The following is a 22,320-nucleotide window of genomic DNA, read 5'->3' on the forward strand; positions in this document are numbered from 1 at the left end:
CTAGAGATGATGGAACAGTGAAACAAAGGGAGGTAGCGAGAGATGATGGAACAGAGAAACAAAGGGAGGTAGCGAGAGATGATGGAACAGAGAAACAAAGGGAGGAAACGAGAGATGATGGAACAGAGAAACAAAGGGAGGTAACGAGAGATGATGGAACAGTGAAACAAAGGGAATGAGAAGGGTATGGAATTTGTCTTCAGGCTCTCAAAGAGATAGCAGAATTATAAAGGGAGAGAGACAGGGGGGGATTAATGTGGGCATTTCTCTGTCCCAATCCCCTGTGGTCTGACTGTGCAGTGCTGTAACGCTGCTGGCTGAGGTCCCCGTGAGAGGACTGTCCTCATCCTGACCTCGTTCCTCATCCTCTCCTCATCCTCACAATAGGGACACTACTATTAGATGCCATGAGAGGACTGTCCTCACAGTAGAGCCACAGTAGAACTGTGAGAGGATTGTCCTCACAGTAGAGCCATGAGAGGACTGTCCTGACAGTAGAGCCATGAGAGGACTGTCCTCACATTAGAGCCTTGAGATGACTGTCCTCAGAATAAAGCCTTGAGAAGACTGTCCTCACAGTAGAGCCATGAGAGGACTGTTCTCACAGTAGAGCCTTTAGAGGACTGTCCTCACAGTAGAGCCATGAGAGGACTGTTAACACGGTTAACCCCAGCAAACACACTGTTAACCCAAGCAAACACACTGTTAACCCCAGTAAACACACTGTTAACCCCAGCAAACACATTGTTAACTCCAGCAAACACATTTTTAACTCCAGCAAACACATTGTTAACTCCAGCAAACACATTGTTAACTCCAGCAAACACACTGTTATCCCCAGCAAAAATAAACTGTCAGACCCAGCACAGGCCCACTGTCACTAGTGTGACATGACACATGTAGAATCAAATAATATCATTCCACTGCCCTCTGTGTGACTGAACACAGTGTAAATTATATAATTCCTCTGCCCTTTGTGTGACTGAACACAGTGTAAATTAGTATCATTCCTCTGCCCTCTGTGTGACTGAACACAGTGTAAATGATATACTTCCTCTGCCCTCTGTGTGACTGAACACAGTGTAAATTAAATTAATTCCTCTGCCCTCTGTGTGACTGAACACAGTGTAAATTATATCATTCCTCTGCCCTCTGTGTGACTGAACACAGTGTAAATGAGTATCATTCCTCTGCCCTCTGCGTGACTTTTCCACATGGAGGGGCAGGATCAGTGACTCCACAACACACACAGAGACGCTGCAGGACTGTACTCTAATCATGTTTGTACGGGGTCAGAAAGAGGGCACAGTGATATAAATAGACCTCTGGCTTAGTGGACCGTCATGATTGGAACGTTTATTTGACTATTAGTTATAGAGAAATCCTCCTAACAACAGATAACAGTCCAGAAGATGTCACATACATGTATTTGACTGATGAGGAGGAGGATGAGGAAGAGGGGGTGGAAGAAGGGAATGCTAGAGGCATGTCCTCTATTAATGCAATGAACCTAATCACCCAGGTCACACAGACACACACCACACACACACACACCACAGACACACACCACACACACACACACACCACACACACACATACACACACACCACACACACACACCACACACCACACACACACACACCACACACACAAACACAATATCTCTGTTTTGTCGACATCCCTTGTATGCAGTACATGGGAAGATCTGTTTCTAACTGATAATGTTCCTGTTTCCCCAGATTAAAATGCCCCTGAGATTCCCTTGACTCAGTTCATTACAGCATGTAGCCTAGCGGTTAGAGCATTGGTCCAGTTGACTCAGTTCATTACAGCATGTAGCCTAGCGGTTAGAGTGTTGGTCCAGTTGACTCAGTTCATTACAGCATGTAGCCTAGCGGTTAGAGCATTGGTCCAGTTGACTCAGTTCATTACAGCATGTAGCCTAGCGGTTAGAGCATTGGTCCAGTTGACTCAGTTCATTACAGCATGTAGCCTAGCGGTTAGAGTGTTGGTCCAGTTGACTCAGTTCATTACAGCATGTAGCCTAGCGGTTAGAGCATTGGTCCAGTTGACTCAGTTCATTACAGCATGTAGCCTAGCGGTTAGAGTATTGGTCCAGTTGACTCAGTTCATTACAGCATGTAGCCTAGCGGTTAGAGCATTGGTCCAGTTGACTCAGTTCATTACAGCATGTAGCCTAGCGGTTAGAGCATTGGCCCAGTTGACTCAGTTCATTACAGCATGTAGCCTAGCGGTTAGAGCATTGGCCCAGTTGACTCAGTTCATTACAGCATGTAGCCTAGCAATTAGAGCGTTGGTCCAGTTGACTCAGTTCATTACAGCATGTAGCCTAGCGGTTACAGCGTTGGTCCAGTTGACTCAGTTCATTACAGCATGTAGCCTAGCGGTTAGAGCGTTGGTCCAGTTGACTCAGTTCATTACAGCATGTAGCTTAGTGATTAGAGCGTTGGCCCAGTTGACTCAGTTCATTACAGCATGTAGCCTAGCGGTTAGAGCGTTGGTCCAGTTGACTCAGTTCATTACAGCATGTAGCCTAGCGGTTACAGCATTGGTCCAGTTGACTCAGTTCATTACAGCATGTAGCCTAGCGGTTAGAGCATTGGTCCAGTTGACTCAGTTCATTACAGCATGTAGCCTAGCGATTAGAGCATTGGTCCAGTTGACTCAGTTCATTACAGCATGTAGCTTAGCAGTTAGAGCGTTGGTCCAATTGACTCACTTCATTACAGCATGTAGCCTAGCGGTTAGAGCGTTGGTCCAGTTGACTCAGTTCATTACAGCATGTAGCCTTGCGGTTAGAGCGTTGGTCCAGTTGACTCAGTTCATTACAGCATGTAGCCTAGCGGTTAGAGCGTTGGTCCAGTTGACTCAGTTCATTACAGCATGTAGCCTAGCGGTTAGAGCGTTGGTCCAATTGACTCACTTCATTACAGCATGTAGCCTAGCGGTTAGAGCGTTGGTCCAGTTGACTCAGTTCATTACAGCATGTAGCTTAGCGGTTAGAGCGTTGGTCCAGTTGACTCAGTTCATTACAGCATGTAGCCTAGCGGTTAGAGCGTTGGTCCAGTTGACTCAGTTCATTACAGCATGTAGCTTAGCGGTTAGAGCGTTGGTCCAGTTGACTCAGTTCATTACAACATGTAGCCTAGCGGTTAGAGCGTTGGTCCAGTTGACTCAGTTCATTACAGCATGTAGCCTAGCGGTTACAGCGTTGGTCCAGTTGACTCAGTTCATTACAGCATGTAGCCTAGCGGTTAGAGCGTTGGTCCAGTTGACTCAGTTCATTACAGCATGTAGCCTAGCGGTTAGAACGTTGGTCCAGTTGACTCAGTTCATTACAGCTCAGGGGCATGTAGCCTAGCGGTTAGAGTGTTGGTGCAGTACAAGTCTGAAAGGTCACTAGTTCAAATCCCCAAGCAGGCAAGATGAAAAATCTGTCGATGCGCTCTTGAGCAAAGCACATTGTTCCAGGGCCACCGATGATAATGTCAGACCCTGGCCGTGATCCTACTCTCATCAGAGGGTATCTCAGGGAGAGTTTGGATATGCAAAAAACTAAAGTGTATTATGCATATTGTAACGTGTTTCTCTGACGAAGAGGTGGAATAAGGATCGGACCAAAATGCAGCGTGGTTAGTTAGATACATCTTTAATGAAGATGAAACACGAACAATACAAAACAACAAACGTGGAAAACCAAAACAGCCCTATCTGGTGCAACAAACACAGAGACAGGAACAATCACCCACAAACACACAGTGAAACCCAGGCTACCTAAATATGGTTCCCAATCAGAGACAATGACTAACACCTGCCTCTGATTGAGAACCATATCAGGCCAGACATAGAAATAGACAAACAAGACATCCAACATAGAATGCCCACAGATCACACCCTGACCAACCAAAACATAGAAACATACAAATAAATTATGGTCAGGGTGTGACACATATAATACACATTTGTGAAATAGGACAAATAGAGGCATCTACCTAATTGAATTATAATTATAAATTTGGTGGTGCGAGCCCTCAATGCTGATTGGCTGGCAGCCGTGGTACCACGGGCATGACCACCCAAAAATATTACGTTGATAACTAGTGTATAATAGCAATAAGGCACCGCGTTAAATCGCGTCTAAGAACAGCCCTTAGCCATGGTATATTGGTCTTACACCACACCTCTTCAGGCCTTATTGCTTAAGTATAGAATACCTTCCAGTGTCAGACTGCTGCTGTACCAGAACGTCTCTGTCTGTCTGTCTGTCTGTCTGTCTGTCTGTCTGTCTGTCTGTCTGTCTGTCTGTCTGTCTGTCTGTCTGTCTGTCTGTCTGTCTCCCTCCCTCCCTCCCTCCCTCCCTCACTCCCTCCCTCCCTCCCTCCCTCCCTCCGTACTGGTGAGAGACGAGCTGCCAAAGTCACATTTCATTAATTGTGTTCTCTTGTAAATGAAGAATATGGGATTTTGAACACGTCTGTCTCTCTCTCTGTCTCTACCCACTTCCTCCCTCCTTCACTCCCTCCTTCCACCCCCCACCCCCTCCACACACTCCCCCCTCTCTCTCAGACCCAGCGTCAGCGGATGTGGACGAGTATGATCTGGTGGTGTTGTCTGATTGTCTGAGGGGTTTCCTTCAGGACCTGCCCTCTCCCATCATCCCAGCCATGGTCTACAGTGAACTGATCTACACCGCCCAAGGTACAGTAACGGTACTCACATTGGTCATCAAACATCACAGTCCAAAGTCAGCCAGGCCATACAGTATCTAGAGACTGTTTGCACAGACTTCTTGGGGCTAGCCAATCACAGAGTTCTGCTGTCACTTGTATGAAATGAGGCTAAGTTATTTAAAATGTTAACCCAGGGTTAAGGATAGGAAAATGCAGTATGAAAAGCCATGTTAAATATAGTTGCTAAGCGAAGTTGCTGAACATCAGTCAGATCCAGCCAACCCTCTAGTTATAGGAGCTAGCTCCTGCCGCCAGGGTCATGGATGGGACACCCTGCTTTAACCTCTGGGACTAAAGTGCAGTATATATCCCATGGCTAAACTTCAGAGTGTCACCGCCTACCACTCTGCCAGCCTGCCTGACCCTCCAACCCATCAGAGAGCGAGAGAGAGAGAGAGAGAGAGAGAGAGATGTTCCCACTCTCAGCTCAGTTGTCTGTTGGCCCAGCTCCAGATTAATATATCTTATCCCTCTCTCCAACGTCTGCACTGTCCTCACATCTCTCTCTTTTACAGACATGCTGTAGCACCTTATCTATTTTTCATGACCCTTTCCCTTGAACATAAGGAGAGTCGTGCTTTCCGTGGGCGGTGTAGGTGTTTTTTAGTGGTGTGTGTGTAGGTGAAAGCTTTTGTGTATGCGAGTGTGTGTGTGGGAACACATTAGGGTAGACTGGGCTATGGCAACCCTCGGGCCGAGTTCACACTCTCTCCCCCCTGACCTCCCCCCAAATTATTCAGCCTCTCCCTTCCTCCGCCAACAACAGCAGCTTCAGTCAATGATATAAGTGCTTGTCTCTCCCAGCTCCAACCTGTTTCCTCACACTCCCAGCACAAGCTTCTCTCTTTTATTTATGGGAACATTTTAAGTCAGGATAAACCACTTGAAAAGACGCATGGTGGAAATTTGAGGGTTCTGTGAGGTTAAGCTGACTAAATTGGAACTTGTTTTTGACTTTGGAGGGTGGTCTGCTGTAAAACAGTAATACATCAAATCAAATCAAATACAACAACCTTATAGTGAAATGCTTAATGTACTTACAAGCCCTTAACCAACAATGCTTTAAGAAGTTTTAAGAAAAATAAGTGTCAAGTAAAAAATAGAAAATAAAAGTAAATAATAATTAAACGGCAGCAGTAAAATACAATAGCGAGGCTATATACAGGAGATACTGTCCCTCTCCTTCCTTCCTGTCTCCCCTCTCCTTCCTTCCTGTCTTCAACCTTCCTTCCTTTCTGTCTTCCCTCTCCTTCCTTCCTGTCTCCCCTCTCCTTCCTTCCTGTCTTCCCCTTCCTTCCTTTCTGTCTTCCCTCTCCTTCCTTCCTGTCTCCCCTCTCCTTCCTTCCTGTCTTCCCCTTCCTTCCTTTCTGTCTTCCCTCTCCTTCCTTCCTGTCTTCCCTCTCCTTCCTTTCTGTCTCCCCTCTCCTTCCTTCCTGCCTTCCCTCTCCTTCCTTTCTGTCTTCCCCCTCCTTCCTTCCTGTCTTCCCTCTCCTTCCTTCCTGTCTTCCCTCTCCTTCCTCCCTGTCTTCCCTCTCCTTCCTTCCTGCCTTCCCCCTCCTTCCTTTCTGTCTTCCCTCTCCTTCCTTTCTGTCTTCCCTATCCTTCCTTCCTGTCTTCCCCTTCCTTCCTTTCTGTCTTCCCTCTCCTTCCTTTCTGTCTTCCCTCTCCTTCCTTTCTGTCTTCCCTCTCCTTCCTTTCTGTCTTCCTTCCCCTTCCTTTCTGTCTTCCCTCTCCTTCCTTTCTGTCTTTCATCTCCTTCCTTTCTGTCTTCCCTCTCCTTCCTTTCTGTCTTCCCTCTCCCTCTCCTTCCTTTCTGTCTTCCCTCTCCTTCCTTTCTATCTTCCCTCTCCTTCCTTTCTGTCTTCCCTCTCCTTCCTCCTGTCTTCCCCTTCCTTCCTTTCTGTCTTCCCTCTCCTTCCTTTCTGTCTTCCCTCTCCTTCCTTCCTGTCTTCCCCTTCCTTCCTTTCTGTCTTCCCTCTCCTTCCTTCCTTCCTTCCTTCCTTCCTTCCTTCCTTCCTTCCTTCCTTCCTTCCTGTCTTCCGCTTCCTTCCTTTCTGTCTTCCCTCTCCTTCCTTTCTGTCTTCCCTCTCCTTCCTTCTGTCTTCCCTTTCCTTCCTTTCTGTCTTCCCTCTCCTTCCTCTCGGTCTTTCCTCTCCTTCCTTTCTGTCTTCCCTCTCCTTCCTTTCTGTCTTCCCTCTCCTTCCTCTCGGTCTTCCCTCTCCTTCCTTTCTGTCTTCCCTCTCCTTCCTTCTGTCTTCCCTTTCCTTCCTTTCTGTCTTCCCTCTCCTTCCTCTCGGTCTTTCCTCTCCTTCCTTTCTGTCTTCCCTCTCCTTCCTTTCTGTCTTCCCTCTCCCTCTCCTTCCTTTCTGTCTTCCCTCTCCTTCCTTTCTGTCTTCCCTCTCCTTCCTTTCTGTCTTCCCTCTCCCTCTCCTTCCTTTCTGTCTTCCCTCTCCTTCCTTTCTGTCTTCCCTCTCCTTCCTTCGTGTCTTCCCTCTCCTTCCTTCGTGTCTTCCCTCTCCTTCCTTTCTGTCTTCCCTCTCCCTCTCCTTCCTTTCTGTCTTCCCTCTCCTTCCTTCCTGTCTTCCCCTTCCTTCCTTTCTGTCTTCCCTCTCCTTCCTTTCTGTCTTCCCTCTCCTTCCTTTCTGTCTTCCCTCTCCTTCCTTTCTGTCTTTCCTCTCCTTCCTTTCTGTCTTCCATCCCCTTCCTTTCTGTCTTCCCTCTCCCTCTCCTTCCTTTCTGTCTTCCCTCTCCTTCCTTTCTGTCTTTCCTCTCCTTCCTTTCTGTCTTCCCTCTCCTTCCTTCCTGTCTCCTCTCTCCTTCATTCTTTTCCTCCCTCAGCTCTCTGAAGAGAAAAATATGTTCTTGTTTGATCTGCATCACACCTAGTCCTCCTCAGTACCCTCCCTAGTCCTCCTCAGTACCCTCCCTAGTCCTCCTCAGTACCCTCCCTAGTCCTCCTCAGTACCCTCCCTAGTCCTCCTCAGTACCCTCCCTAGTCCTCCTCAGTACCCTCCCTAGTCCTCCTCAGTACCCTCCCTAGTCCTCCTCAGTACCCTCCCTAGTCCTCCTCAGTACCCTCCGTAGTCCTCCTCAGTACCCTCCCTAGTCCTCCTCAGTACCCTCCCAAATCCTCCTCAGTACCCTCCCTAGTCCTCCTCAGTACCCTCCCTAGTCCTCCTCAGTACCCTCCGTAGTCCTCCTCAGTACCCTCCCTAGTCCTCCTCAGTACCCTCCCTAGTCCTCCTCAGTACCCTCCCTAGTCCTCCTCAGTACCCTCCCTAGTCCTCCTCAGTACCCTCCCTAGTCCTCCTCAGTACCCTCCCTAGTCCTCCTCAGTACCCTCCCTAGTCCTCCTCAGTACCCTCCCTAGTCCTCCTCAGTACCCTCCCTAGTCCTCCTCAGTACCCTCCCTAGTCCTCCTCAGTACCCTCCCTAGTCCTCCTCAGTACCCTCCCTAGTCCTCCTCAGTACCCTCCCTAGTCCTCCTCAGTACCCTCCCTAGTCCTCCTCAGTACCCTCCGTAGTCCTCCTCAGTACCCTCCCAAATCCTCCTATTGTAGATTCTGTCACACCTCCTAAACCCATTTAAGGTTGAAGTCGGAAGTTTACATACACCTTGGCCAAATACATTCAGTTTTTCAACAGTCCTGACATTTAATCCTAGTAAAAATTCCCTGTATTAGGTCCGTACACTTTATTTTAAGAATGTGAAATCTCAGAATTATAGTAGAGAGAATTATTTATTTCAGCTTGTATTTCTTTCATCACATTCCCAGTGGGTCAGAAGTTTGCATACCCTCAATTAGTATTTGGTAGCATTTCCTTTAAATTGTTTAATTTAATTCATTTGTTTAAATTTGGTCCATTCCTCTTGACAGAGCTGGTGTAACTGAGTCAGGTTTGTAAGGCCTCCTTGCTCACACACACTTTTTCAGTTCTGCACACAAATGTTCTACGGGTTGAGGTCAGGGCTTTGTGATGGCCACTCCAATACCTTAACTTTGTTGTCCTTAAGCCATTTTGCCACAACTTTGGAAGTATGCTTGGGGTCATTGTGCATTTGCAAGACCCATTTGCGACCAAGCTTTAACTTCCTGACTGATGTCTTGAGATGTTGCTTCAATATATCAACATAATTTTCCTCCCTCATGATGCCATCTATTTTATCAAGTGCACCAGTCCCTCCTGCAGCAAAGCACCCCCACAACATGATGCTGCCAACCCCGTGCTTCATGGTTGGGATGGTGTTCTTCAGCTTGCTAGCCTCCCCCTTTTTCCTCCAAACATAACAATGGTCATTATGGCCAAACAGTTCTATTTTTGTTTCATCAGACCAGAGGACCTTTCTCCAGAAAGTACGATCTTTGTCCCCATGTGTAGTTGCAAACCCTAGTCTGGCTTTTTTATGGCGGTTTTGGAGCAGTGGCTTCTTTCTTGCTGAGAGGCTTTTCAGGTTATGTCGATATAGGACTCGTTTTACTGTGGATATAGATACTTTTGTACCTGTTTCCTTCAGCATCTTCACAAGGTCCTTTGCTGTTGTTCTGGGATTGATTTGCACTTTTCACACCAAAGTACGTTCATCTCTGGGAGACAGAACGCGTCTCCTTCCTGAGCGGTATGACGGCTATGTGGTCCCATGGTGTTTATACTTGCGTACTATTGATTGAACAGATGAACGTGGTACCTTCAGGCATTTGGAAATTGCTCCCAAATGATGAACCAGACTTGTGGAGGTCTACAATTGTTTTCCTGAGGTCTTGGCTGATTTCTTTTGATTTTCCCATGATGTCAAGCAAAGAGGCACAGAGTTTGAAGGTAGGCCTTGAAATACATCCACAGGTATACCTCCAATTGACTCAAATGATGTCAATTAGCTTATCAGAAGCTGACATGACATCATTTTCTGTAATTTCCCAAGCTGTTTAAAGGCACAGTCAACTTAGTGTATGTAAACTTCTGATCCACTGGAATTGTGATACAGTGAATTATAAGTTAAATAATCTGTCTGTGAACAATTGTTGGAAAAATTACTTGTGTCATGCGCAATGTAGATGTCCTAACCGACTTGTCAAAACTATAGTTTGTTAACAACAAATTTGTGGAGTGGTTGAAAAACAAGTTTTAATGACTCCAACCTAAGTGTATGTAAATTTCCGACATCAACTGTATTTAAACGCTACTCTCCATGAGTGAGACAGACCAACCGACCGTCCGATGCTCAAGGTCACGGTCAGGCTGACCGACCATGCGACTGGCAGTTTAACAGCAATCCCAGCAGACTTTGTCCAGGTGTCTCAGACAATAGAAGTGTGTCTGTCTCAGACAATAGAAGTGGTCAGTCATCCTATTGGCCTAATCCAGACTCAGAGTGACATCTCTAAGAACCCAAGGTACAGGGCAAGCTTTACAGCCAGACCATGCCCATCTGGACCGGACAAAGGGGGGAACCCAGCTCTAACCCTCCCTTACTTCCTCCTCCCTAGTCAGCCCAGCTCCAACCCTCCCTTAATTCCTCCTCCCTAGTCAGCCCAGCTCCAACCCTCCCTTACTCTCTCCTCCCTAGTCAGCCCAGCTCCAACCCTCCCTTAATTCCTCCTCCCTAGTCAGCCCAGCTCTAACCCTCCCTTACTTCCTCCTCCCTAGTCAGCCCAGCTCTAACCCTCCCTTACTTTCTCCTCCAATAGTCAGCGCAGCTCTAACCCTCCCTTACTTCCTCCTCCCTAGTCAGCCCAGCTCTAACCCTCCCTTACTTCCTCCTCCCTAGTCAGCCCAGCTCTAACCCTCCCTTACTTCCTCCTCCGAAGTCAGCCCAGCTCTAACCCTCCCTTACTTCCTCCTCCCTAGTCAGCCCAGCTCTAACACTCCCTTACTTCCTCCTCCCTAGTCAGCCCAGCTCTAACCCTCCCTTACTTCCTCCTCCCTAGTCAGCCCAGCTCTAACCCTCCCTTACTTCCTCCTCCCTAGTCAGCCCAGCTCTAACCCTCCCTTACTTCCTCCTCCCTAGTCAGCCCAGCTCTAACCCTCCCTTACTTCCTCCTCCCTAGTCAGCCCAGCTCTAACCCTCCCGTACTTCCTCCTCCCTAGTCAGCCCAGCTCTAACCCTCCCTTACTTCCTCCTCCCTAGTCAGCCCAGTTCTAACCATCCCTTACTTCCTCCTCCCTAGTCAGCCCAGTTCTAACCATCCCTTACTTCCTCCTCCCTAGTGAGCCCAGCTCTAACCCTCCCTTACTTCCTCCTCCCAATTCTGCCCAGCTCTAACCCTCCCTTACTTCCTCCTCCCTAGTCAGCCCAGCTCTAACCCTCCCTTACTTCCTCCTCCCTAGTCAGCCCAGTTCTAACCATCCCTTACTTCCTCCTCCCTAGTCAGCCCAGCTCTAACCCTCCCTTACTTCCTCCTCCATAGTCAGCCCAGGTCTAACCCTCCTTTACTTCCTCCTCCCTAGTCAGCCCAGCTCTAACCCTCCCTTACTTCCTCCTCCCTAGTCAGCCCAGTTCTAACCATCCCTTACTTCCTCCTCCCTAGTCAGCCCAGCTCTAACCCTCCCTTACTTCCTCCTCCCTAGTCAGCCCAGCTCTAACCCTCCCTTACTTCCTACTCCCTAGTCAGGCCAGCTCTAACCCTCCCTTACTTCCTCCTCCCTAGTCAGCCCAGCTCTAACCCTCCCTTACTTCCTCCTCCCCAGTCAGCCCAGCTCTTACCCTCCCTTACTTCCTCCTCCCTAGTCAGCCCAGTTCTAACCATCCCTTACTTCCTCCTCCCTAGTCAGCCCAGCTCTAACCCTCCCTTACTTCCTCCTCCCTAGTCAGCCCAGCTCTAACCCTCCCTTACTTCCTACTCCCTAGTCAGGCCAGCTGTAACCCTCCCTTACTTCCTCCTCCCTAGTCAGCCCAGCTCTAACCATCCCTTACTTCCTCCTCCCTAGTCAGCCCAGCTCTAACCCTCCCTTACTTCCTCCTCCCCAGTCAGCCCAGCTCTTACCCTCCCTTACTTCCTCCTCCCTAGTCAGCCCAGTTCTAACCATCCCTTACTTCCTCCTCCCTAGTCAGCCCAGCTCTAACCCTCCCTTACTTCCTCCTCCCTAGTCAGCCCAGTTCTAACCATCCCTTACTTCCTCCTCCCTAGTCAGCCCAGTTCTAACCATCCCTTACTTCCTCCTCCCTAGTCAGCCCAGTTCTAACCCTCCCTTACTTCCTCCTCCCTAGTCAGCCCAGCTCTAACCCTCCCTTACTTCCTCCTCCCTAGTCAGCCCAGTTCTAACCATCCCTTACTTCCTCCTCCCTAGTCAGCCCAGCTCTAACCCTCCCTTACTTCCTCCTCCCTAGTCAGCCCAGGTCTAACCCTCCTTTACTTCCTCCTCCCTAGTCAGCCCAGCTCTAACCCTCCCTTACTTCCTCCTCCCTAGTCAGCCCAGTTCTAACCATCCCTTACTTCCTCCTCCCTAGTCAGCCCAGCTCTAACCCTCCCTTACTTCCTCCTCCCTAGTCAGCCCAGCTCTAACCCTCCCTTACTTCCTACTCCCTAGTCAGGCCAGCTCTAACCCTCCCTTACTTCCTCCTCCCTAGTCAGCCCAGCTCTAACCCTCCCTTACTTCCTCCTCCCCAGTCAGCCCAGCTCTTACCCTCCCTTACTTCCTCCTCCCTAGTCAGCCCAGTTCTAACCATCCCTTACTTCCTCCTCCCTAGTCAGCCCAGCTCTAACCCTCCCTTACTTCCTCCTCCCTAGTCAGCCCAGCTCTAACCCTCCCTTACTTCCTACTCCCTAGTCAGGCCAGCTCTAACCCTCCCTTACTTCCTCCTCCCTAGTCAGCCCAGCTCTAACCATCCCTTACTTCCTCCTCCCTAGTCAGCCCAGCTCTAACCCTCCCTTACTTCCTCCTCCCCAGTCAGCCCAGCTCTTACCCTCCCTTACTTCCTCCTCCCTAGTCAGCCCAGTTCTAACCATCCCTTACTTCCTCCTCCCTAGTCAGCCCAGCTCTAACCCTCCCTTACTTCCTCCTCCCTAGTCAGCCCAGTTCTAACCATCCCTTACTTCCTCCTCCCTAGTCAGCCCAGTTCTAACCATCCCTTACTTCCTCCTCCCTAGTCAGCCAAGCTCTAACCCTCCCTTACTTCCTCCTCCCTAGTCAGCCCAGGTCTAACCCTCCTTTACTTCCTCCTCCCTAGTCAGCCCAGCTCTAACCCTCCCTTACTTCCTCCTCCCTAGTCAGCCCAGTTCTAACCATCCCTTACTTCCTCCTCCCTAGTCAGCCCAGCTCTAACCCTCCCTTACTTCCTCCTCCCTAGTCAGCCCAGCTCTAACCCTCCCTTACTTCCTCCTCCCTAGTCAGGCCAGCTCTAACCCTCCCTTACTTCCTCCTCCCTAGTCAGCCCAGTTCTAACCATCCCTTACTTCCTCCTCCCTAGTCAGCCCAGTTCTAACCATCCCTTACTTCCTCCTCCCTAATCAGCCCAGCTCTAACCCTCCCTTACTTCCTCCTCCCTAGTCAGCCCAGCTCTAACCCTCCCTTACTTCCTCCTCCCTAGTCAGCCCAGTTCTAACCATCCCTTACTTCCTCCTCCCTAGTCAGCCCAGTTCTAACCATCCCTTACTTCCTCCTCCCTAGTCAGCCCAGCTCTAACCCTCCCTTACTTCCTCCTCCCTAGTCAGCCCAGCTCTAACCCTCCCTTACTTCCTCCTCCCTAGTCAGCCCAGCTCTAACACTCCCTTACTTCCTCCTCCCTAGTCAGCCCAGTTCCAACCATCCCTTACTTCCTCCTCCAATAGTCAGCGCAGCTCTAACCCTCCCTTACTTCCTCCTCCCTAGTCAGCCCAGCTCTAACCCTCCCTTACTTCCTCCTCCCTAGTCAGCCCAGCTCTAACCCTCCCTTACTTCCTCCTCCCTAGTCAGCCCAGTTCTAACCATCCTTTACTTCCTCCTCCCTAGTCGGCCCAGCTCTAACCCTCCCTTACTTCCTCCTCCCTAGTCAGCCCAGCTCTAACCCTCCCTTACTTCCTCCTCCCTAGTCAGCCCAGCTCTAACCCTCCCTTACTTCCTCCTCCCTAGTCAGCCCAGCTCTAACCCTCCCTTACTTCCTCCTCCCTAGTCAGCCCAGCTCTAACACTCCCTTACTTCCTCCTCCCTAGTCAGCCCAGTTCTAACCATCCTTTACTTCCTCCTCCCTAGACAGCCCAGTTCTAACCATCCCTTACTTCCTCCTCCCTAGTCAGCCCAGTTCTAACCATCCTTTACTTCCTCCTCCCTAGACAGCCCAGTTCTAACCATCCTTTACTTCCTCCTCCCTAGACAGCCCAGTTCTAACCATCCCTTACTTCCTCCTCCCTAGTCAGCCCAGTTCTAACCATCCCTTACTTCCTCCTCCCTAGTCAGCCCAGCTCTAACACTCCCTTACTTCCTCCTCCCTAGTCAGCCCAGTTCTAACCATCCTTTACTTCCTCCTCCCTAGTCAGCCCAGTTCTAACCATCCTTTACTTCCTCCTCCCTAGACAGCCCAGTTCTAACCATCCCTTACTTCCTCCTCCCTAGTCAGCCCAGTTCTAACCATCCTTTACTTCCTCCTCCCTAGACAGCCCAGTTCTAACCATCCTTTACTTCCTCCTCCCTAGACAGCCCAGTTCTAACCATCCCTTACTTCCTCCTCCCTAGTCAGCCCAGTTCTAACCATCCCTTACTTCCTCCTCCCTAGTCAGCCCATTTCTAACCTTCCCTTACTTCCTCCTCCCTAGTCAGCCCAGTTCTAACCATCCTTTACTTCCTCCTCCCTAGACAGACCAGTTCTAACCATCCCTTACTTCCTCCTCCCTAGTCAGCCCAGCTCTAACCATCCCTTACTTCCTCCTCCCTAGACAGACCAGTTCTAACCATCCCTTACTTCCTCCTCCCTAGTCAGCCCAGTTCTAACCATCCCTTACTTCCTCCTCCCTAGTCAGCCCAGTTCTAACCATCCTTTACTTCCTCCCCCCTAGACAGCCCAGTTCTAACCATCCCTTACTTCCTCCTCCCTAGTCAGCCCAGCTCTAACCCTCCCTTACTTCCTCCTCCCTAGTCAGCCCAGCTCTAACCCTCCCTTACTTCCTCCTCCCTAGTCAGCCCAGCTCTAACCCTCCCTTACTTCCTCCTCCCTAGTCAGCCCAGTTCTAACCATCCCTTACTTCCTCCTCCCTAGTCAGCCCAGTTCTAACCATCCCTTACTTCCTCCTCCCTAGTCAGCCCAGCTCTAACCCTCCCTTACTTCCTCCTCCCTAGTCAGCCCAGCTCTAACCCTCCCTTACTTCCTCCTCCCTAGTCAGCCCAGCTCTAACACTCCCTTACTTCCTCCTCCCTAGTCAGCCCAGTTCCAACCATCCCTTACTTCCTCCTCCAATAGTCAGCGCAGCTCTAACCCTCCCTTACTTCCTCCTCCCTAGTCAGCCCAGCTCTAACCCTCCCTTACTTCCTCCTCCCTAGTCAGCCCAGCTCTAACCCTCCCTTACTTCCTCCTCCCTAGTCAGCCCAGTTCTAACCATCCTTTACTTCCTCCTCCCTAGTCGGCCCAGCTCTAACCCTCCCTTACTTCCTCCTCCCTAGTCAGCCCAGCTCTAACCCTCCCTTACTTCCTCCTCCCTAGTCAGCCCAGCTCTAACCCTCCCTTACTTCCTCCTCCCTAGTCAGCCCAGCTCTAACCCTCCCTTACTTCCTCCTCCCTAGTCAGCCCAGTTCTAACCATCCTTTACTTCCTCCTCCCTAGTCGGCCCAGCTCTAACCCTCCCTTACTTCCTCCTCCCTAGTCAGCCCAGCTCTAACCCTCCCTTACTTCCTCCTCCCTAGTCAGCCCAGCTCTAACCCTCCCTTACTTCCTCCTCCCTAGTCAGCCCAGTTCTAACCATCCTTTACTTCCTCCTCCCTAGTCGGCCCAGCTCTAACCCTCCCTTACTTCCTCCTCCCTAGTCAGCCCAGCTCTAACCCTCCCTTACTTCCTCCTCCCTAGTCAGCCCAGCTCTAACCCTCCCTTACTTCCTCCTCCCTAGTCAGCCCAGCTCTAACCCTCCCTTACTTCCTCCTCCCTAGTCAGCCCAGCTCTAACACTCCCTTACTTCCTCCTCCCTAGTCAGCCCAGTTCTAACCATCCTTTACTTCCTCCTCCCTAGACAGCCCAGTTCTAACCATCCCTTACTTCCTCCTCCCTAGTCAGCCCAGTTCTAACCATCCTTTACTTCCTCCTCCCTAGACAGCCCAGTTCTAACCATCCTTTACTTCCTCCTCCCTAGACAGCCCAGTTCTAACCATCCCTTACTTCCTCCTCCCTAGTCAGCCCAGTTCTAACCATCCCTTACTTCCTCCTCCCTAGTCAGCCCAGCTCTAACACTCCCTTACTTCCTCCTCCCTAGTCAGCCCAGTTCTAACCATCCTTTACTTCCTCCTCCCTAGTCAGCCCAGTTCTAACCATCCTTTACTTCCTCCTCCCTAGACAGCCCAGTTCTAACCATCCCTTACTTCCTCCTCCCTAGTCAGCCCAGTTCTAACCATCCTTTACTTCCTCCTCCCTAGACAGCCCAGTTCTAACCATCCTTTACTTCCTCCTCCCTAGACAGCCCAGTTCTAACCATCCCTTACTTCCTCCTCCCTAGTCAGCCCAGTTCTAACCATCCCTTACTTCCTCCTCCCTAGTCAGCCCATTTCTAACCTTCCCTTACTTCCTCCTCCCTAGTCAGCCCAGTTCTAACCATCCTTTACTTCCTCCTCCCTAGACAGACCAGTTCTAACCATCCCTTACTTCCTCCTCCCTAGTCAGCCCAGCTCTAACCATCCCTTACTTCCTCCTCCCTAGACAGACCAGTTCTAACCATCCCTTACTTCCTCCTCCCTAGTCAGCCCAGTTCTAACCATCCCTTACTTCCTCCTCCCTAGTCAGCCCAGTTCTAACCATCCTTTACTTCCTCCCCCCTAGACAGCCCAGTTCTAACCATCCCTTACTTCCTCCTCCCTAGTCAGCCCAGCTCTAACCCTCCCTTACTTCCTCCTCCCTAGTCAGCCCAGCTCTAACCCTCCCTTACTTCCTCCTCCCTAGTCAGCCCAGTTCTAACCATCCCTTACTTCCTCCTCCCTAGTCAGCCCAGCTCTAACCATCCCTTACTTCCTCCTCCCTGGGCTGTCCAGTGTCCTTATGGACAGATGGAAATCCAGTCAACCGGTTAGTGGCACCAAAAGGTCTACCCCCCTTCCTCCCTGTCCAGTTCTAGTCTCAGTAGATCCTCAGGGACAGATGGACAGGTCAAGTTCCCAGCCTTGGCCTCTATTGAGCCAGGATCAGACCGTATTGATAAGGTTCTGGGGGGGGGGGGGGGTGATAACACCTCCAGACGGGATGTGGGTGGGAGGGCAGGGGGTCTTGGGGGGGGTCTAGAGTGGGTAGCGGTCATTGGCTGTGTCTGTGGTCCGAGGAGGCGAGACAAGAGGAGGTCAATACAGCTGCCCTCTATCAGACCAGACAGATTGTCAACTATATATCATGCAACAACTCTGACCGACACACACCCGCCCACACACACATATATACACACACTCCCCCTCAACACACACAATCTCCTCCCTCCCCAAGCCCTCCTAACCCTCTCACAGTGTGTCCCTAACCTCTAACCCCTGACCCTAAGACACTTATCTCATATAATCACCCCGGGCCAGCCTTAACCAGGCCATCCCTATTGGCCCCAGGCGTGGGTAGAAGTTATTAAGAGAAAAGCCTGTCTCAGCCATGCTACTATAGCAGCTAACAGTGGAGTAGTCCTCCTCATCAGCAGACATGAGGCGCTCCATGAATGAGCACTTCTGCGGGCTAACATACAATCACACACACACACACACACACACACACACACGAACACACACACACACATACACACACACACACACACACACATACACATACACACACACACACACACACACACACACACACACACTCACACTCACTCACTCTCACACTCACCCACATACACACACACACACACACACACACACACACACACACACACACACACACACTCACACTCACTCACTCTCACACTCACCCACATACACACACACACACACACACACACACACACACGCACACACACACACACACACACACATACACACAATCACACACATACACACAATCACACACATACACACAATCACACACATACACACACACACACACACACACACACACACTCACACTCACCCACATACACACAATCACACACACACACACACACACACACACACACACACACACACACACACACACACACACACACACACACACTCACACTCAGCCACATACACACAATCTCTCACACACACACACACACACACACACACACACACACACACACACACACACACACACACACACACACACACACACAGAGGCACACACACACACACATAAAACACACACACACACTCACACTCACTCTCACACAATCTCACACACACACACACACATACACACATACACACACATACACACAACACATTATCACACATACACACAATCACACATAATCACACACACACACACACACACACACACACACACACACACACACACACACACACACACACACACACACACACATACACACAACACATAATCACACACACACACACACACACACACACACACACACACGCACGCACACACACACACACACACACACACACACACACACACACACACACACACACATATTCACACACACACACATATTCACACACACACATATTCACACACACATACACACAGTCGCACACACACACACACACACACACACACACACACACACACACACACACACACACACACACACACATTCACACACACACATAATCACACACACACACACATACTCACACACATACACACAATCACACACACACACACACACACACACACACATAATCACACACACGCACACACACATACACACACACACACACACACACACACAAAGGCTCAACACATACTCTCTTCCACTCTTAGCTTCAGAACACACCATTAGTCAGGATTGACAGAATTACTGAGACTATCTTCCTGCTGGTTGTTTAAGTCCAGAGCACTTTGACTTAGGATCGATCACAAACACGGGTAAAAGAAAAAAAACATCTTTGCAAAGTCCAAATGCACCACTATAATAGGTCAATATGGATCACATTCTGCTTCTTTCGTGTACAGTATGTGAATGAAGAAAGCTAGCTCCATTATATTTTAGTACCTATCTATTGCCCATTTCCAATTGAAGACAGGGTTGCTTCTCCTTAGTAGCAGAATCAAATCAAAGCTGGACACAAAACACAGTACACTGCAGTACACTCAGTACACTACAGTACACTACAGTACACTCTGTACACTGCAGTACACTCAGTACACTACAGTACACTACAGTACACTCAGTACACTACAGTACACTACAGTACACTACAGTACACTCAGTACACTACAGTACACTCAGTACACTACAGTACACTACAGTACACTCAGTACACTACATTACACTCAGTACACTACAGTACACTACAGTACACTCTGTACACTGCAGTACACTCAGTACACTACAGTACACTACAGTACACTACAGTACACTCAGTACACTACAGTACACTCAGTACACTACAGTACACTCAGTACACTACAGTACACTACAGTACACTCAGTACACTCAGTACACTACAGTACACTCAGTACACTACAGTACACTACAGTACACTACAGTACACTACAGTACACTCAGTACACTCAGTACACTACAGTACACTCAGTACACTACAGTACACTCAGTACACTACAGTACACTCAGTACACTACAGTACACTACAGTACACTCAGTACACTCAGTACACTACAGTACATTCAGTACACTACAGTACACTACAGTACACTCAGTACACTACAGTACACTCAGTACACTACAGTACACTACAGTACACTCAGTACACTCAGTACACTGCAGTACACTCAGTACACTACAGTACACTACAGTACACTCAGTACACTACAGTACACTCAGTACACTACAGTACACTCAGTACACTACAGTACACTACAGTACACTCAGTACACTCAGTACACTACAGTACACTCAGTACACTACAGTACACTACAGTACACTACAGTACACTCAGTACACTACAGTACACTACAGTACACTCAGTACACTACAGTACACTCAGTACACTACAGTACACTACAGTACACTCAGTACACTACAGTACACTACAGTACACTCAGTACACTACAGTACACTCAGTACACTACAGTACACTACAGTACACTCAGTACACTACAGTACACTCGGTACACTACAGTACACTACAGTACACTCAGTACACTACAGTACACTACAGTACACTCAGTACACTACAGTACACTACAGTACACTCAGTACACTACAGTACACTACAGTACACTACAGTACACTACAGTACACTCAGTACACTACAGTACACTACAGTACACTACAGTACACTCAGTACACTACAGTACACTACAGTACACTCGGTACACTACAGTACACTACAGTACACTCAGTACACTACAGTACACTACAGTACACTCAGTACACTACAGTACACTACAGTACACTACAGTACACTACAGTACACTCGGTACACTACAGTACACTACAGTACACTCAGTACACTACAGTACACTACAGTACACTCAGTACACTACAGTACACTACAGTACACTACAGTACACTCAGTACACTACAGTACACTCAGTACACTACAGTACACTACAGTACACTCAGTACACTACAGTACACTCAGTACACTACAGTACAGCACACTCACTACAGTACACTGCAGTACACTACAGTGCACTCAGTACAGTACACTCACTCTAGTACACTCCAGGGCACTACAGTACAGTACAGTACACTCCAGTACACTCCAGTACACTCATCGTTAACCAGAGTGCATAAGTGCATGAGCAATACGTAGTGGCTATGTGATCTTCCACAGAGAGAACCCCCAGCTGCCTAGACAGAGTATTGCAGAGGTACATATGTTGAGTCTTTTGGTGAGAGCATCATTATACCTTCTCCTCTCTAAACAACAACATCATCTGAGCTGTGAGAACACACATCTGATCCCAGGCCAGAGACACAGAGACACAGCGTTTATAACTGTTATCCCATATATATGCTGTCCCATCAAAGCTAACGGCATGGATGGGTGACTACAACAGATTGCCATTCTAGACAGCAGTGCTGCTGTTGGGGAGGCTATAATTCTGAATTCAAATCTCACTGTATATCTGTCAAATATTCAAATTACTGATTAGACCTTCAGAAAGTGTTTACACCCCTTGACTTCTTCCACATTTTGTTGTGTTAGAGCCTGAATCGAAAATGTATTAAATTTAGATTTTGTGTCACTGTCCTCCACACAATACCCAATCATTTTTTACAAATTAATAAAAAATGTAATGCTGAAAAATCTTGAGTCAATAATTATTCAATCCCTTTGTGATGGAAAGCCTAAATAAGTTCATGAGTAAAAATGTGTTTAACCAAGTCATATAATAAGTTGCATGGACATTTCCAAAAGCCTGTTTTAATTTTGTCATTATGGGGTATTGGGAATAGATTGATGAGGACTTTTATTTATTTCATCCATTTTAGAAAGAGGCTGTAACGTAACAAAATGTGGAAAAGGGGTCTGAAAAGTTTCCAAATGCCGTTTATATGTAAGATCCCTCAGTCGAGCAGTGAATATCAATAACAACAATGACCAGGGAGGTTTCCTAATGACTCACAAAGAAGGGCACCTATTGGTAGATGGGTAAAAAATAAGCAGACATTGAGTATCCCTTTGAGCCAGGTGAAGTTATTCATTTCACTTTGGATGGTGTATCAATACAGCCAGTCACTACAAAGATACAGGTGTCCATCTTAACTCAGTAGCCGGAGAGGAAGGAAACCGCTCAGGGACTTCACCACGAGGTCAATGGTGACAGTTACAGAATGTGATGGCTGTGAGAGGAGAACTGAGGATGGATCAACAACATTGTAGTTAGTCCACAATACTAACCTTAATGACAGAGTGGAAAGAAGGAAGCCTGTACAGAATACAAATATTCCAAAACATGCATCTTGTTTGCAGTAAGCAACTAACGTAGAACTGCAAAAAATGTGGAAAAGAAATGAACTTTATTTCCTGAAAACAACGTGTTATGTTAGAATCACTGATACTTACAGTGCATTCGGAAATTATTCAGAACCCTTGACTTTTCCCATATTTTGTTACATTACAACCTTATTTTAAAATGGATTAAAAAATATATTAGTCTCATCAATATACATAAAATACCCCATCATGATAAACCGTAAACAGCTTTTCAGAATTACAGCTAATTTATTAAAAATTAAAAACAAAAATACCTTATTTAAATAGTATTCAGACCCTTTGCTCTGAGACTTGAAATTTAGCTCATGTGCATTCTGTTTCCATTGATCGTCCTTGAGATGTTTCCACAACTTGATTGGAATCCAACTGTGGTAAATCCATTTGATTGGACATGATTTGGAAAGGCACA

The 22,320-nt window shown here is 48.3% G+C and overlaps 1 protein-coding gene across 1 annotated transcript in view; it reads left to right on the top strand.

The window, feature by feature from the left end:
• The window catches only part of LOC135513189 (phosphatidylinositol 3-kinase regulatory subunit gamma-like), a 400,919-nt gene that overhangs the window by 184,408 nt on the left and 194,191 nt on the right, over window positions 1–22,320 (top strand). Inside the window, exon 5 of the mRNA XM_064935982.1 lies at window positions 4,588–4,719. Coding sequence (XP_064792054.1) covers window positions 4,588–4,719 — 132 coding nt within the window. The remainder of the gene's footprint in view (window positions 1–4,587; window positions 4,720–22,320) is intronic.

This window comes from Oncorhynchus masou, chromosome 24, assembly GCF_036934945.1.
Source record: "Oncorhynchus masou masou isolate Uvic2021 chromosome 24, UVic_Omas_1.1, whole genome shotgun sequence".
NCBI classification, from domain to species: Eukaryota; Metazoa; Chordata; class Actinopteri; order Salmoniformes; family Salmonidae; genus Oncorhynchus; species Oncorhynchus masou.